Source organism: Apodemus sylvaticus, chromosome 3, assembly GCF_947179515.1.
Source record: "Apodemus sylvaticus chromosome 3, mApoSyl1.1, whole genome shotgun sequence".
NCBI lineage: Eukaryota > Metazoa > Chordata > Mammalia > Rodentia > Muridae > Apodemus > Apodemus sylvaticus.
This window is the reverse complement of record NC_067474.1, coordinates 140,597,484-140,611,085: the sequence shown is the minus strand read 5'-3', so window position 1 is coordinate 140,611,085 and position 13,602 is coordinate 140,597,484. Positions and strand designations below refer to the sequence as shown.

The 13,602-nt window shown below is 36.0% G+C and overlaps 1 protein-coding gene across 4 annotated transcripts in view; it reads left to right on the top strand.

Moving 5' to 3' along the window:
• Zmym4 (zinc finger MYM-type containing 4) overlaps positions 1 to 13,602 on the top strand; it is a 104,297-nt gene that overhangs the window by 32,102 nt on the left and 58,593 nt on the right. For all 4 annotated transcript variants that reach the window (XM_052177380.1, XM_052177381.1, XM_052177382.1 and 1 more), the window contains exons 3-5: positions 7,814 to 8,335; positions 10,330 to 10,391; positions 10,718 to 10,888. In XM_052177380.1, the coding sequence (XP_052033340.1) occupies positions 7,814 to 8,335; positions 10,330 to 10,391; positions 10,718 to 10,888 (755 nt within the window). The remainder of the gene's footprint in view (positions 1 to 7,813; positions 8,336 to 10,329; positions 10,392 to 10,717; positions 10,889 to 13,602) is intronic.

Here is a 13,602-nt window from a genome sequence, read left to right as displayed (position 1 = left end):
CAAACCTAAGCTTATTTTACCCCAAAGAGGGATTCAACTGTTGCTAAAAGCACATGTATGAAAAAACCATCAAGATGCCATGGTCTTTATTAAGGTACCTGTAGTCAGCTAGCAGCCATCTCTTGAAACAATGTGCCTGAAATGTATTCATGTTGTAATGAATACCCAAGGCTCCTACAGCTGAGACAGGAAGATTGTTAGTGCTCAAGGTTAGCCTGGGCTACATATGAAGACTCTTTCAACCAAAACACAAAAACGAAAATGTACACTATTTGAAACACTATTTTTTACAAAACTGATTTTTATTCTCTGGGCTCATGAATCTCATTTAAAGTGGATAAAATCATGTAATTTTGAAAATACCTTATGCCTTCTTTATAAATATGTACATATGTATTTTACTATGACTGGAAAAATCCTTTTACTTTTTCTTTTTTAAAGATTTATTTATTTATTTATTATATGTAAGTACACTGTAGCTATCTTCAGACACTCCAGAAGAGGGCGTCTTATCTCATTACGGATGGTTGCTGGGATTTGAACTCAGGACCTTCAGAAGAGCAGTCAGTCCTCTTAACCGCTGAGCTATCTCTCTAGCCCTCCACCCCCCTAAAAATCCTTTTCATTTGTTAAAAAAAATTTTTTTTAAAAAATTTAAAGGCCAGGTACCTTAATCCCAGAATTTGGGGGTTAGAGTTGAGACATCTCTGTGAATTTAAGGTCTGCTTGATCTATATAACATGCTGTAGGCCAGCCAGGGCTACATAATGAGAATCTTTAAAAAACAAAAACAGGTTGGAGAGATGGCTCAGCGGTTAAGAGCACTGACTACTCTTCCAGAGGTCCTGAGTTCAATTCCCAGCAAGCACATGGTGGCTCACAACCATCTGTAATGAGATCTGATGCCTTCTTCTGGTGTGTCTGAAGACAGCTACAGTGTACTCACGTAAATAAAATAAATCAGTCTTTAAAAAAGCAAATATCCAGAAATACCTCAAATAACCTAATGATAGGCTTCATGGTTTGAGAAAAATTCAAACCTTAAAGTAGTAAACATTAAATAATAAAGATCAAAGCAAAAACGTAATGAAATAGAAACTAAAAAAACAGTATATGTCATCAGAGTTGACTCGCTGAGAGAAAGATAGATGCTGAGAAATCCCCAGCCATGCTACTGTGGGAAGAGAGAGAAGCACAAAATTAATAAAACAAGATGAAAGGGGGGTCACTACAGAGTCGGCTGAAAAAGAGAGGCTCTGGGGAGTGCTGTTTAAAGCTATGTTTCAAAAAAAAAAAACTGGAAAATGTTGTAGAGGAAATGAATGAATTCCTAGACACATATGACTTACCAAATTAAATAACATAGATCCAGAATAATCCTCAAAATTGAAATAGTAATAAACTGTCTCCTAGCAAAGCTCATTCCAAGATTGAACATTGGATTCTACCATATCTTTTTTGTTTGTTTGTTTGTTTTGTTTTGTTTTGTTTGGATTTGGTTTTTTTCGAGACAGGGTTTCTCTGTGTAGCCCTGGCTATCCTGGAACTTACTCTGTAGACCAGGCTGGCCTCGAACTCAGAAATCCGTCTGCCTCTGCCTCACAGAGTGCTGGGATTACAGGTGTATGCCACCACCACCTGGCTGTATTTCATCTTTAATTAAAGACTAATGTATTCAACTACCTTCTTATATTTCCTTTTGAGGATTTAGAAATGACATAAGAATAAAACTTTATTTATCCTATGATTTTTTTTTCCCCCTGTCTTAAGAAATGACATCTTGTATTCTTGAGTCCTTGCATAACCACCATCTGCTTTTTCCAAGTTTCTGGACCCTTCCACCTACTGTTGTTGCACTGGTTACCAGTTTTCCCATAGATTATTGCAGTAGGTACCCTGTTCCATTCCACGCCTCCTCACATTTAATCTCTTTTTAGAGGGGTGGGAGTGGGTATGAAAGATTGAAAACAGGGTCTTAGTATCAGATTGGTGTTAAACTTACTATGTACATGGGAATTTCCTCATACTCCTTATTCTGCCTTCATTTGCCAAATGCTGGGATTATAGATAGGTGCTGTTGTTTATAACTAAGGTTTAATAATTGTACCTGTATATAGGACTGCAACAGGATAGTAAAGCCTGAATGTATCGTTGTTGGCATAGGAAGATAGTTTCTTAAATTACATTTTATTTTGTGTGTGTGTGTGTATGTGTGTGTGTATGTGTGTACATGCATGTATGTGAATGTGTGTATATATGTGGAGATCAAAGGACAACTTTTAGGAATTGGTTCTTAACTTCTACCACGTTGTTTCTCGGGATAGAACTCAGGTTATCAGACATGCATACATATTTCCTTAGACTATTTTTTATGTTCTTTGGACCTAAAATCACACAAGAACAAAGTTGGAATCCAGGTTCTGAGGTACTCTGTCACACCAACAAGGAAGGAAAGACTCTCTTCCTTGAAGGTTGGGAGGTGTGAAGGACTACAAGTACAAGAGTGAGCTTACGTTTGTTAGGGGATAACAGAAATTCATACTTAGCATGACTACAGTCGGAGTTCTGAGTGCATTTGGCCATTTAGAATGTGATTGATCATTAACTTACACATCTTATTTTTGACAGTTTAAATAAGATTTGAATTTTATAATTTTACCCATATTAAGTTTGAACCTTTAACATTTGTCATTTTGGACTGAAGGCCCTGTAGTATCAAAATAAACTTTAAAATGCATAGTCCACACAGACTAGGAGTCCCATCTTCCCGATCCTTTTCATACAAAGCATATATGGCTTAGTTTCTCCAAACAGCTAGAGTTTAATAAAATTAGCAAAGACATGAGTGGTTATACATATATATTTAAGTCAGTTTCTGTTAGCTTGAATAGTTCATTATCACCTTAGGAATTTATCTATATCTAAAATAATTTAGAGGGCTAGTATTGACTTCTTAGTCTAGGGAAAATAAACTATCTTGACCAAAAAAAAAAAAAAAAAAAAAAAAAAAAAAAAACCATCAAATTTTCTAAATAAGAGTTGAATCCAAGTTACACATATTGCTATTAGCAAATTAAGATTGCTTAAACATTTATTTTTTACTATTAACCCTTTATGTTACAAGTTTTTAACCAACTTTTACTGCCCAGGGCTTTAAATATTTTTTGAACCACTCCCTAATGGTCTTAAATCCTGACATAAAGTTTAAATTTCAATAAAAGCTTCAAAGTTTGTAAACAAAAACAAGGAAAAGGTTGGGGAAGTCTTCAGAGAGTCAGATATGTGTTGTGTAGCTGTGCTTAACTGTGAGTAACCTCTATTGGAAACTATTTATCTTTAGTTGTTCTCAAGCATATAGTGTCTTTTTTTCTGGGCCTTTATTTTTTGTTCTCCTTTTCCCTGCCATGGTATCAGGTAGCTAGCCTGACCCAGGACAGTCTTTGGAGGAAACTCTTAAAAAAATATGCAGGTGGTGGGTAGGCCAAATCCCATCTTCACAGTCAACTTTTTTTAGTAGAATATAACAACACATGACAATCTCCCTAATACTATGCATATTCAAAAAGGCATTTGAATTTCTATAAAACTGAATCCAGTGATCAGAAGGAGGAACTAGAGAGATTGGAAAGCTTAAGAGATGAAGAGATTGTTTTGAACCTGGAGAGTAAAGAAAACTTAGCGGTTAGGGAATTTTAGATCATTTACTTGTTGGGTTGCAGAAATTGTCACAGTCTGAGACTTTGAAATCAAGTGTGCCATTTTCTGGCCATTGGGATTGATCATTTAGTTTGAACTGAGGCCAAGCCTTATTGCAGTTAACAATAGTCCTTCTATTTAGGACAATTTTTTTTCCTACTACTACCATTTTCAGGTGCTATTTTTGCTTTGTATCTGACAGTGTGTATGTGAGTATAGATGTTCATATTCCACGTTGTGCATATGGAAGTCAGAGGACAAATTTTGGGAGTGTATTTTCACCTTGTTTTGTAGACTCCTGTCATCAAACTTGGGTTGTTAGACTTGTAGAGCAAGTGCTTTACCTATTACACAATTTTACTGATCCTGCATTCAAACTTTTTGTTTCCTTTGTCAGTAGGACTTGGGAATTAAAAAAAACATGTCAACCCCCTCCCCTACCGAAAAGGTTCATTCAGCTGAATGGGGGTGGCACACTCTTCTAAATGACAGTACTTGGAATGCAGAAGCAATTGGATCTCTGAGTTCAAGGCTAACCTGGTCTACAAAGTGAGTTCTAGGATAGCCTCGGCTACACAAAGAAACCCTGTCTTGAAAAACCAAAAGGAGGGGGAAAACCCAGAAGAAAAAGAAAAGGTTCACTTCATATCTTTGGTTGGTCTAAAACTCAAAGGAATCCATCTACCAAGGGCTGAGAGATGGATGCCACCACATCTGGCCACCTTGTTTTTAAAGTAGCTACGTAATAGCCTATTTTTGGTAGAGGTACTATAATTTGCTTCTTTGCTTCACTGGTGAAAAGAGACACTGTCTACAGTATCTGTCTATCCACCCACCCATTTATTGACAAAGACTTAAGTACCTCTGGCCTCAAACTAAATTTCTTTTAGTTTGCATTCATTCTTATCACAGTATTTAACTATAAAGGTTAGAAAATATTCTTTGCTAAGAATTAAACAGTACATATTTTGGCCTTTCCAAAATCCATATATGATCTCTGCCACAAACCTCTTCTCTGTATTTCATAGCTTTGGATCATAGTTTGCTAACCTTGTTCTGAGCATTCTTTAACTGCCAATCTGTATGTAGCTCATTGTATCACTAATTGGTATTTCCTTTATTGACTATTGATCTCTCCCTATCTGTGGAATGTTTGTTAAATTCTTGCTTTTATATGTACTTGGTTGTTTCTTTGTTGCTCTTTGTGATATAGTGCAGAGAAGACATTTTAACCAGTTTATCCTTTGTCTTTTGTTTTGGTTTTCTTTATTAGTGTGCATTAGGTAGATTTTTTTAAAAATTTTTGTACTGAGTTTTTTGTCATTAAAAATACTGGTTTTTTACCAGTAACATGGTTTCTCTTTCTTTTAATGTTTGAACTTAAGATATTATAACTTGAAGTTATTTCCATGTGAGTTGTATATCAGGTTTTTCTGAGTGGCTGTTTCTTTCCACCATAATCCTTGACTGTTAATGTAAATAGATAACAAAAGTTGCTTGTAATATTACTTGTTAGTATTGCAACTATATAATTTAAGTTAGTGATGTCATAATGTGCACTTCACACATGCAGCAGTTATAAAGTAGACAGTACATGGCTTGTTAATAATGATTAAATGCTGAATAGAGAAAATGCTTAGACTTATATAGGCTGGTAAAATGCTATGTTGTATACCTTCCAAATCTCTTAGTATGAATTTTAAGTAATTGGAAATGTCTGTAGTGTTGCTTGTCTTGTGGAGTCTTTCAGTCCCTTCCTGTCTTTACTATATACCTGAGAAAGTAGGCATGTGCACTCTTGAGTGTGCATTTCCTTCTTTTGAGTTCAATGCTGCTGTGGTCAACAAAGCTAGTTCTGGGATAGCCAGGTCCACACAGGGAAAACCTGTCTTAAAGAAAATTTTAAAAAAAGAAAGAAAGAAAATATTTTTTAGCATGTTTTACCATGTATTGTATTATTTAATTTTTAACTTTTTTTTATTATTTAAAAAAACAAAACAGGGATTCTCTGTATGTAGTCATGGCAATTCTGGAACACTGTATGTATACCAGGCTGGCCTCACACTTCCAGATCCTATCTGCCTCTGCCTCTTGAGTGCCTGGTTCTGAGATTTAAAGTTTTATGTATATGGGTTCATGTATGTATGTGCATATGATTGCCTAGTGCCTACAGAGGCCATAATCGGGCATCAGATTCTGCAAGTGGAATGTGAGTCATCATATGTGCCTGGAAACTGAACCTGCATGTTCTCTGCCAGAACGCTGAGTGCTCTTAACTGTTGAGCAGTCTTTCCAGCCCTGTATGAACTATTTTGGAAAGCATGCAAGGAGGATTTTCCAGTTTTCTTTTTTTCACATTAATCAGCAAGAATTATTCTGATGTAAAAATATAAGGTCTTTTTTTTTTTTTCATCCTTCCTGGTTTTGACTTCATTATTAGCTCCAATATTATTTTTGTATTGTTTTACTGTTTCCTTACCACCACCACCATTTTTGTTGCTCTGTAAGTCACATTATCAAAGTTTTCACTATTTTGTCCTTATAAGCTAGTGGGTAGTACTTATCACAGATTGTGTTGTGAGTGGAAGCATCTGTTCTTTAGAGACTAGGGACTGTGGAAGGTCTCACAGGATATGGAATAACTTATCATTTAGAACGATATCTTTGGAGAGGGGAACTTGAAGGAAATTTTTATTTGGACGCTGCATAGTTAAGTCTTGTTAATAAATATTAGATTATGGATCCAGGTTAAACAGCCAGTCACAGAAACATTTTGAACTGATTAAACAAGTATGTTATTACTATTTTCTGTATTTCCTTTACGTTGTTTTTAAGTATTGGCCTACTTTTGAACCGATTAAATGTGGTGTAGGCATAGGATTTGTTAGAAAATAGTTACTTTGTAGTTATGTAGATTTAGTGCACTGACATGTGTAGGTAGAGATTCGGACAGTTAGAATTAGGTGCTAAATAGAAGAAATGGATTTTTGAGAGTAAATAATATAGTTGATAGAACTTATTCATCAGAGAGTTGAAATAATTCTTTATAGTTGCTAGTTGGTAAATTATTTAATCATGTGACAGAAACATAGGAACTGCAGTGAGGAAATGAATTTAAGCTTAGAGACACTACAGTGGGGTTTCTTAGGGAAGGAGAGATGTTGAAAGTGGGTACCTTGGGATTTATTTATTCCTATCTTATGTGTATGGGTTTTGTTTTGATTTTGCCTGCATGTATATCTGTGCTTTCAGAAGAGAATGTCTGATCCCCTTGGAACTAGAGTTACAGAGGGTTGTTAGCCACCCTGTGGGTACTGGGAGTTCATTTATCCCTTCTGGTAGAGAAGTCACTGGTCTTAACCTGAGCCATCTCTCTAACTCCACTAAATCTATCTTGGAAGAAAAGAGTAAGTTAAGGTTTGGGTATAGCTAAAGAAGAACAAAGTAGGTAAGGCTTTTTAAAAACAAATTTGTGAAGGAAATGGAATCTTTGTTTTATAATAAGACAGATTTCAGCATGTACTTATGAAGGCTAGCAGAATAGCTAAAGTCATTTTGATGTTTACATAGTTAGCCTAGAAAACCTTTACTTTATTAAATCTGTGTTAGTGTTCAGAGAAAATGGGATTCTGGGACTACGTTATTACGTTATAGTGCGTGTTTTGGCCTTAACTCTGCAGAACACACACTATAAAAATTATAATTAACATTTTCATAATTCTTTGTGTTTATTAATTTATGAGTATCTCTTTATACATAACTGTTACTAAGCCTTACCACAAATTAATTTCTAAGGTGAGTATTAGATTGTTTTTTATATAGACCAAGAATTTTGTGCTTTGTAATTTTAACAGAAATAGGTCTAATTCTGAAGTTGGTGCTGTTCTTTCTATATCATCTTGTCTCCTTTCTAACCTGAGTCTTTCAAATTTAGACTTCTGTTCCCTTAAGTGTCACATAGGATAATCTCATTAGAAATGTTAAGTAAAACTGTTGTAATATTGCCTATATTTTGTTTGACAAAGACGAAATACATATGATTAAATGGAAAACAGACCTTATAACTGCCGTCATCCTCAGCACTGTTTCTTGTCTAAACAGTTTCTTACTTTTTAAGGTGGTGTCATGGATACAGAAATGTCTGAAGATACAGACCACAACTTAACTCCCACCCTTGCCAGCATGTCTTATGGAATGCCGAATCAAACAGGATCTGAAAATTCATTGCTGGATGAAGATGATTATTTTTTGAACTCTGGGGATCTTGCAGGAATTCCAGTCGTTAGTAGTGACAATGAGGATGAACAGGATTTTAGTTCAAAGGACAATCTTGTTTCTTCAGTTCATACTGATGGTAGTTTGGAAGTAGAGAGAAGAGCTTCTCATCATGAATCAGACAATGAAAATGAAATACAAATTCAAAATCAATTAAAAAAAGACTTTCCTAAACAATTTGATCAGGTTTCTGTCTTTAAATCAATACGAAAAGAGTTTTGTTTAGTGAGAGAAAACAGCAAAGAGACATTTTCTGGAAAGGAGAAAAATAGAGACCTAACTTATCATGAACGTGAAAAACGGTTGGATAAACCCCATAAAGGTTTGGATTCAAGGTTGAAAAGCAGTTTTTTTGATAAAGCAGGTAATAATTGTTGGAATAGAATTATAAAACATAATAACAAAGTACTGATTGTAGAACTTTATTATTCTTATGTTAAGTGAAATATGAATAACACTTTTAAGCTCCTTGTAAGCTCTCGCTTTTACTTTCTCTTATTCTACAAAGTGATTGAATTTTTCCTCATAACATTTCATTGTAGTATAAATGGTTGAAAAATATTTCTAAACCATATTTTTTCCCCCTTCTTGGCTTGCAATATTTTGATAAGAAGGCAAGATACTTGAATTACCTGTTCAGTTTCTTTGGTTGAACATTAGAATTTGAAGTTGGAATTAGCATTTCTGTATTGGAAGCACTGGTTTAAATTGCTATCCCACCTGTTAGTCTAAACTAGGGAGTTGAAACAAATTACCCCCACTGTTTTAGTTCATTGAAGTTCCTTTTCATTCTCTTTACACAGTGCACCCTGTACTCTAGCTCCAGTTCTGTTCTTGAATAGATCACACATTTCTTGTGTGCTTCCCTTTCTTGCTGTTTCATTGGCATGCCAATTTTTTTCTGTATATACACTTGTAAAATTATTTCTTATTCAGTGAAGCATAATTCATAAACCTTTCCTACTTTATAGTTATTCCTAAGGATGCTCTCCTTACTTATATTTTCCATAAAACAGAATTTTGTTTTATGCCTTATTATTTATAGTATTTATTGCCTTGTTTTGTTTCTCTTTCTTAATAGCCAGATTGTATCTTTATCTTTGTATTCTTGGGACCTAGGCTTTTACAAGAAGATTGTAATCCTCTCCCAAGTGTTAAATTGATGTTTAGGAAAGCAGGTACACCATGTCAATATATATATTTGTCTTCAGAAAATCCTAGGAAAAATGTGTTTTAGAAAGAAGGAACCAGTATAGTGAAGAAGAGCAACTGTTGAGTATATATTATACAAGACTGTGCAAGGGTATAGTTTATTTCTTGTGTGTGTGTGTGTGTGTATTGGTATCTCTTAATGGATATTGACATTTTAGGAGTCCTTTTTTCTAAAGGAATGTAATGTCTAGTAGTAGAAGGGACAAGATGAGGCAGATACTAGAGGTGTTAATGATGAGTTGAATAGCCCAAGAGTGAATGTATAAGATAAGATAGTGTAAGAAGACTTTGTCATGGGACACTGTAATATTTAAGTACTAGGAGTGTTAAAGCTAAAGCTTTTTTCACATTTGAGAGAAACAAGCTGGCCTGGAGCTCACTGCAGTTCTGCCTTGTCCTTTCTGTGTTTTACCTAACAGGTGTGAGCCACCACACCTAGCCTAACTCTGCCATTCTCCTCATGCTCCAGAGTGCTTGATATTAGACTCTGGACCTTTGTGCGTGCTAGACAAGTCCCCTACCACTTAGCCACATCCCTAACTCACAGGAAATTCTTGGGAGAGACTTAGTGAACAAGGAATGTTTTTCTGAAGAGGTGGGTTTTGAACTGAGCAGAGCTTGGAAACTATAAATATTGGGATAGACAGCAGAGACCTGGTGAACTTAGTAGAACGGCAAAGGAGAACAGTTTTTGGAGCATAATGGGTCATGTCAGCACTCTGTATGAGCGAGGAAAGATGTGTAGTAGGGTGAATGGTAAGGGAGACCAAGTTGTGTGGAACTTTGAGTGAAACTTTTTTTGGCTTCTTTGGAACCTAGTTCACTCTTTATTTTTTATTCTTTTTGGTTTTTTTGGATTTGGTTTTTTCGAGACAGGGTTTCTCTGTATAGCCCTGGCTGTCCTGGAACTCACTTTGTAGACCAGGCTGGCCTCGAACTCAGAAATCCGCCTGCCTCTGCCTCCCAGAGTGCTGGGATTACAGGTGTGCGCCACCCCCCCACCCCCACCCTCCGGCTCCTCATTCACTCTTAAGAGCATCTTTGTTGGAATAGAGAGATGATTTCAAATAATAGCCTTTTAGGTCATTCTTTATGAGACTTGTTATTCATATACATTTGTTTTGTTTGTTTGTTTTCTTTCAATAGCTAATCAAGTTGAAGAAACATTACATACTCATTTACCACAAAACCCAGAAACAAACTTTAGGGTAAGTTTTCAGTGTGTATGTAGATTGCTGTTGACTGTGGCAAGTGTCCAAAGTTTTCTTTATGTCACTTTTCAAAATTCTGCTTGTGTTAGACAGAGTGCTGATTTTTTTTTAACTATTATTTGCATAATGACATCTTGGAGATATTCTAAAAAGCCTCGGATCTTAGGTTCTTTGTATTATTTAGACCATCAGCTTTTAGGCATCGGACACTAATATATGTCTATTCAGAGTTCGTTTCCAGTGAGCTTTACTTTGGGTATTAACCCTGAAGAGGAATAATTTTTAAATTTGAATATTTATTAATCCTTTATATTGTGTTTTAGGACTCCAGCTACCCATTTGCCAATAAAGAATCCATTGGTTCGGAACTGGGGAATTCGTTTGCATCAAATATTAGAATTAAAGAAGAACCTTTGGATGATGAGTATGACAAAGCAGTGGCGCCTCAGCAGGGACTACTAGACAGAGTTAAAGACGAACCTGACAATGCTCAAGTAAACACCTTACCCCTCCTGCCTCCTTCTGTTTCACAATGAGCTTACTCATTTGAGACAGGAAGTGCTTAAAGTGAAATAGTTTATTGACAAGATGAAAAGAATCTGTGATTGTAGCAACTTGAATTGTTTTGCGAGGCTGTAGCAAGAATTACATGAAAATGTTTCTGAAGGGGAGTTAGGGCTTAGAATCCTTGTCTTTTAATAGCAGTGTGGCTTTTGTGAGCATTTTAGTATGGATTTGAGAGGCTGGTGAATCTCTGAGGTTTCAGCAGGTGAAGTTGAAGACCTAGTAGGAGGGTGGCACATGGGCTTGTAGAGTGACTTAATTCATAGACACGACTACGCCCTTGCAGTTACTACTAGTGAAGTACAAGTTAGGTATGCATTTAACTCTCTTTTAGGGGGACCAATAGAGATAATTATCTTAGAAAGGGTTAATTGAAGAATCTGTTTATTGGAAAGGAGGTCTTGGTGAGTGAGTCATGATTCCATGTTTGAGATATTTGGGTAGTAAGAGCAAGGGTACAGCTGTGCTGTTCCTGGACTGCTCTGGAAGTCAGTCAGGAATCCTGCAACAGAAATCCTACACTCAGTTAAATTACCCATGCAGTTGATGGCATTGCAGTATTTGGATGGAAGGAAGAAGCTGCATCATAGGCTGTAGTTACCGTGAAATGTAGGAAGGGATTTAAACAATGAATAATAGTAATTTTTCTGAAGGTAGTCTGCATTTTGTTCATATGGCATGAATTTAGAGAGTAGAAAATAAAGATAACACAAATTAGCTGTTTCTAGGAAATAATATCTAATCTTAGGAAGCTTTTTCTTTCTTTTATTCTAGGGCATTTGAAAATGAGGCATGTATGGAAGAGAAATTTTATTTAGGCATCTTCAAGCAGGGTTTCTCAACATCAGTACCACTGGTACTTAGAGCTCCAAGACCATTCCTTGTTATGTGGTCCTGTCCTGTTTATCGCAAGCTCTCTAGCATCCTTGGTTTCTACCTATACTTGGGTCTGGTTGCAGCTCTCTCTTTTTCTAGTTGTAATAAACAGTCAGAAATATTTTCAGACACTGCCAGGTATTCTTGGGGAGCAAAATCATTTGCTATAGAGAACTACTGGTTTAGATTAAAGAGAGAAGACTAGGAGACTGTAGAGCGTGAGAGAGACAAGAGCAGGTGGTTTGTAAATGAGCTGACACAATTACCTTTCAGAAATGGTGTTTATTGGGAGAGAGCATTGGAACCACAGGAGCCTTGTGAGGGTGAAAACATTCTAAAGTAATGACACAGTGTATCAGAAACAGCATAATCGGGCCAAAAAGGAAAAGAAAAACTTCCCTTTAAAATCTGGAGAGGAGTTTCATTAAGGAAGGATAGCTTTAAAGTAGGAGTAAGAGAAATAGCTGCCATGATATATGAGGAAACTTAGAAAAAAGAACCTTCAGAGAAATACCTCAACAAAGGAAAATCTTTGGTTTTAATGGGACAGCAGGAAGTTTCATACTATATGATTTAGTTCAGCATAGCATATGTGTGTGTGCGGGATACGGAGAAGAGAAGAGAGAGAGAAAGATAGTTCAGTGAGGTATTATGTCCTATTACTTCAAGCTGTGGGATTTGACCTCTGAGGTTGACCGTTAAAGGGTGGGCCCACAATTGCACATAGTTCACAACTCAAGCAAAATTTTGACAATATTAAGGAAAAGGTAGATGAATTAGGATAGTGGTAGACTTACAGAAATTGGATAAATATGAGTGCAGTTGGCTCAACAAAGACAGTAGAAGGAATATGAAAATATGTCAGTATAAATTAAGTATAGTTTGTAGAAAGAAGAGAAGTGGAAATCTTGGGTATCTGAATTACTAATGTAATGGTAATTAGGTAATTACCATAAATTAGGTAATTAGGTGTAATGGCCTGGTTGCCAGGGAAAACTTAGTGTTGACCATGTGTCCCTGTGAAGATTATATATGTCTTTGTTCAGGGTAGGTCTCTAATCTTTCCATACTCCCCCATGAACATGGAAAATTCCTAAGAAAGCATTATGCTGAGAAAGTACTAAAGGCTTTTTTTTTTTCTTTTCTATATGACCCATTGAATTTTCCTCATGATAAAGGTTAAGGTTAAATTATTGGGGTTTAGGAAGCATTGGGAAAGTTATTAGTATTGTTGTTTTTAAAGCAGAGCTTTCAAGAGTTTAGAGAGGATCAATAGGATGGGATGGATAGCAGCAATGCCTGTGCTTTATACAAAATATGTTATAAAATTCTAAATATCAAGTTTATAATATTTATCGGGAAGAACTTCCTCAGAGGCATACTACTTGTTTGTTTGGTCTCCTGAGTAGATAGTACTATGAGTGGGTCCTGGTAAATACAGATCCACAGAGCAGTCTTCATCCTGTCTCCACAGTAGAGCAATCCCAGCACATGAGTGGTTAAAGGTAGATTTCTGTTGTCAGTCATATTGGTCCTGTTACCTGAAACATTAAACATTTGGTAGTTCTAGAAATCCTCCAAGAGAGAAGGATGGTTCTTTCCCTTTCACTCTCTTCTTCCCCTTCCTATATTCTGCTCCCCACTTGCTCCATGCTTCTTTGTACCTCTCCCTGATCACTGGAAATCTAGGTTTCTTGCTTTTTCAGTACTGTGCAACACTTTATTAATTCTACTCTTTATAAACCAATGGGAAGAATTAAAAAGTATT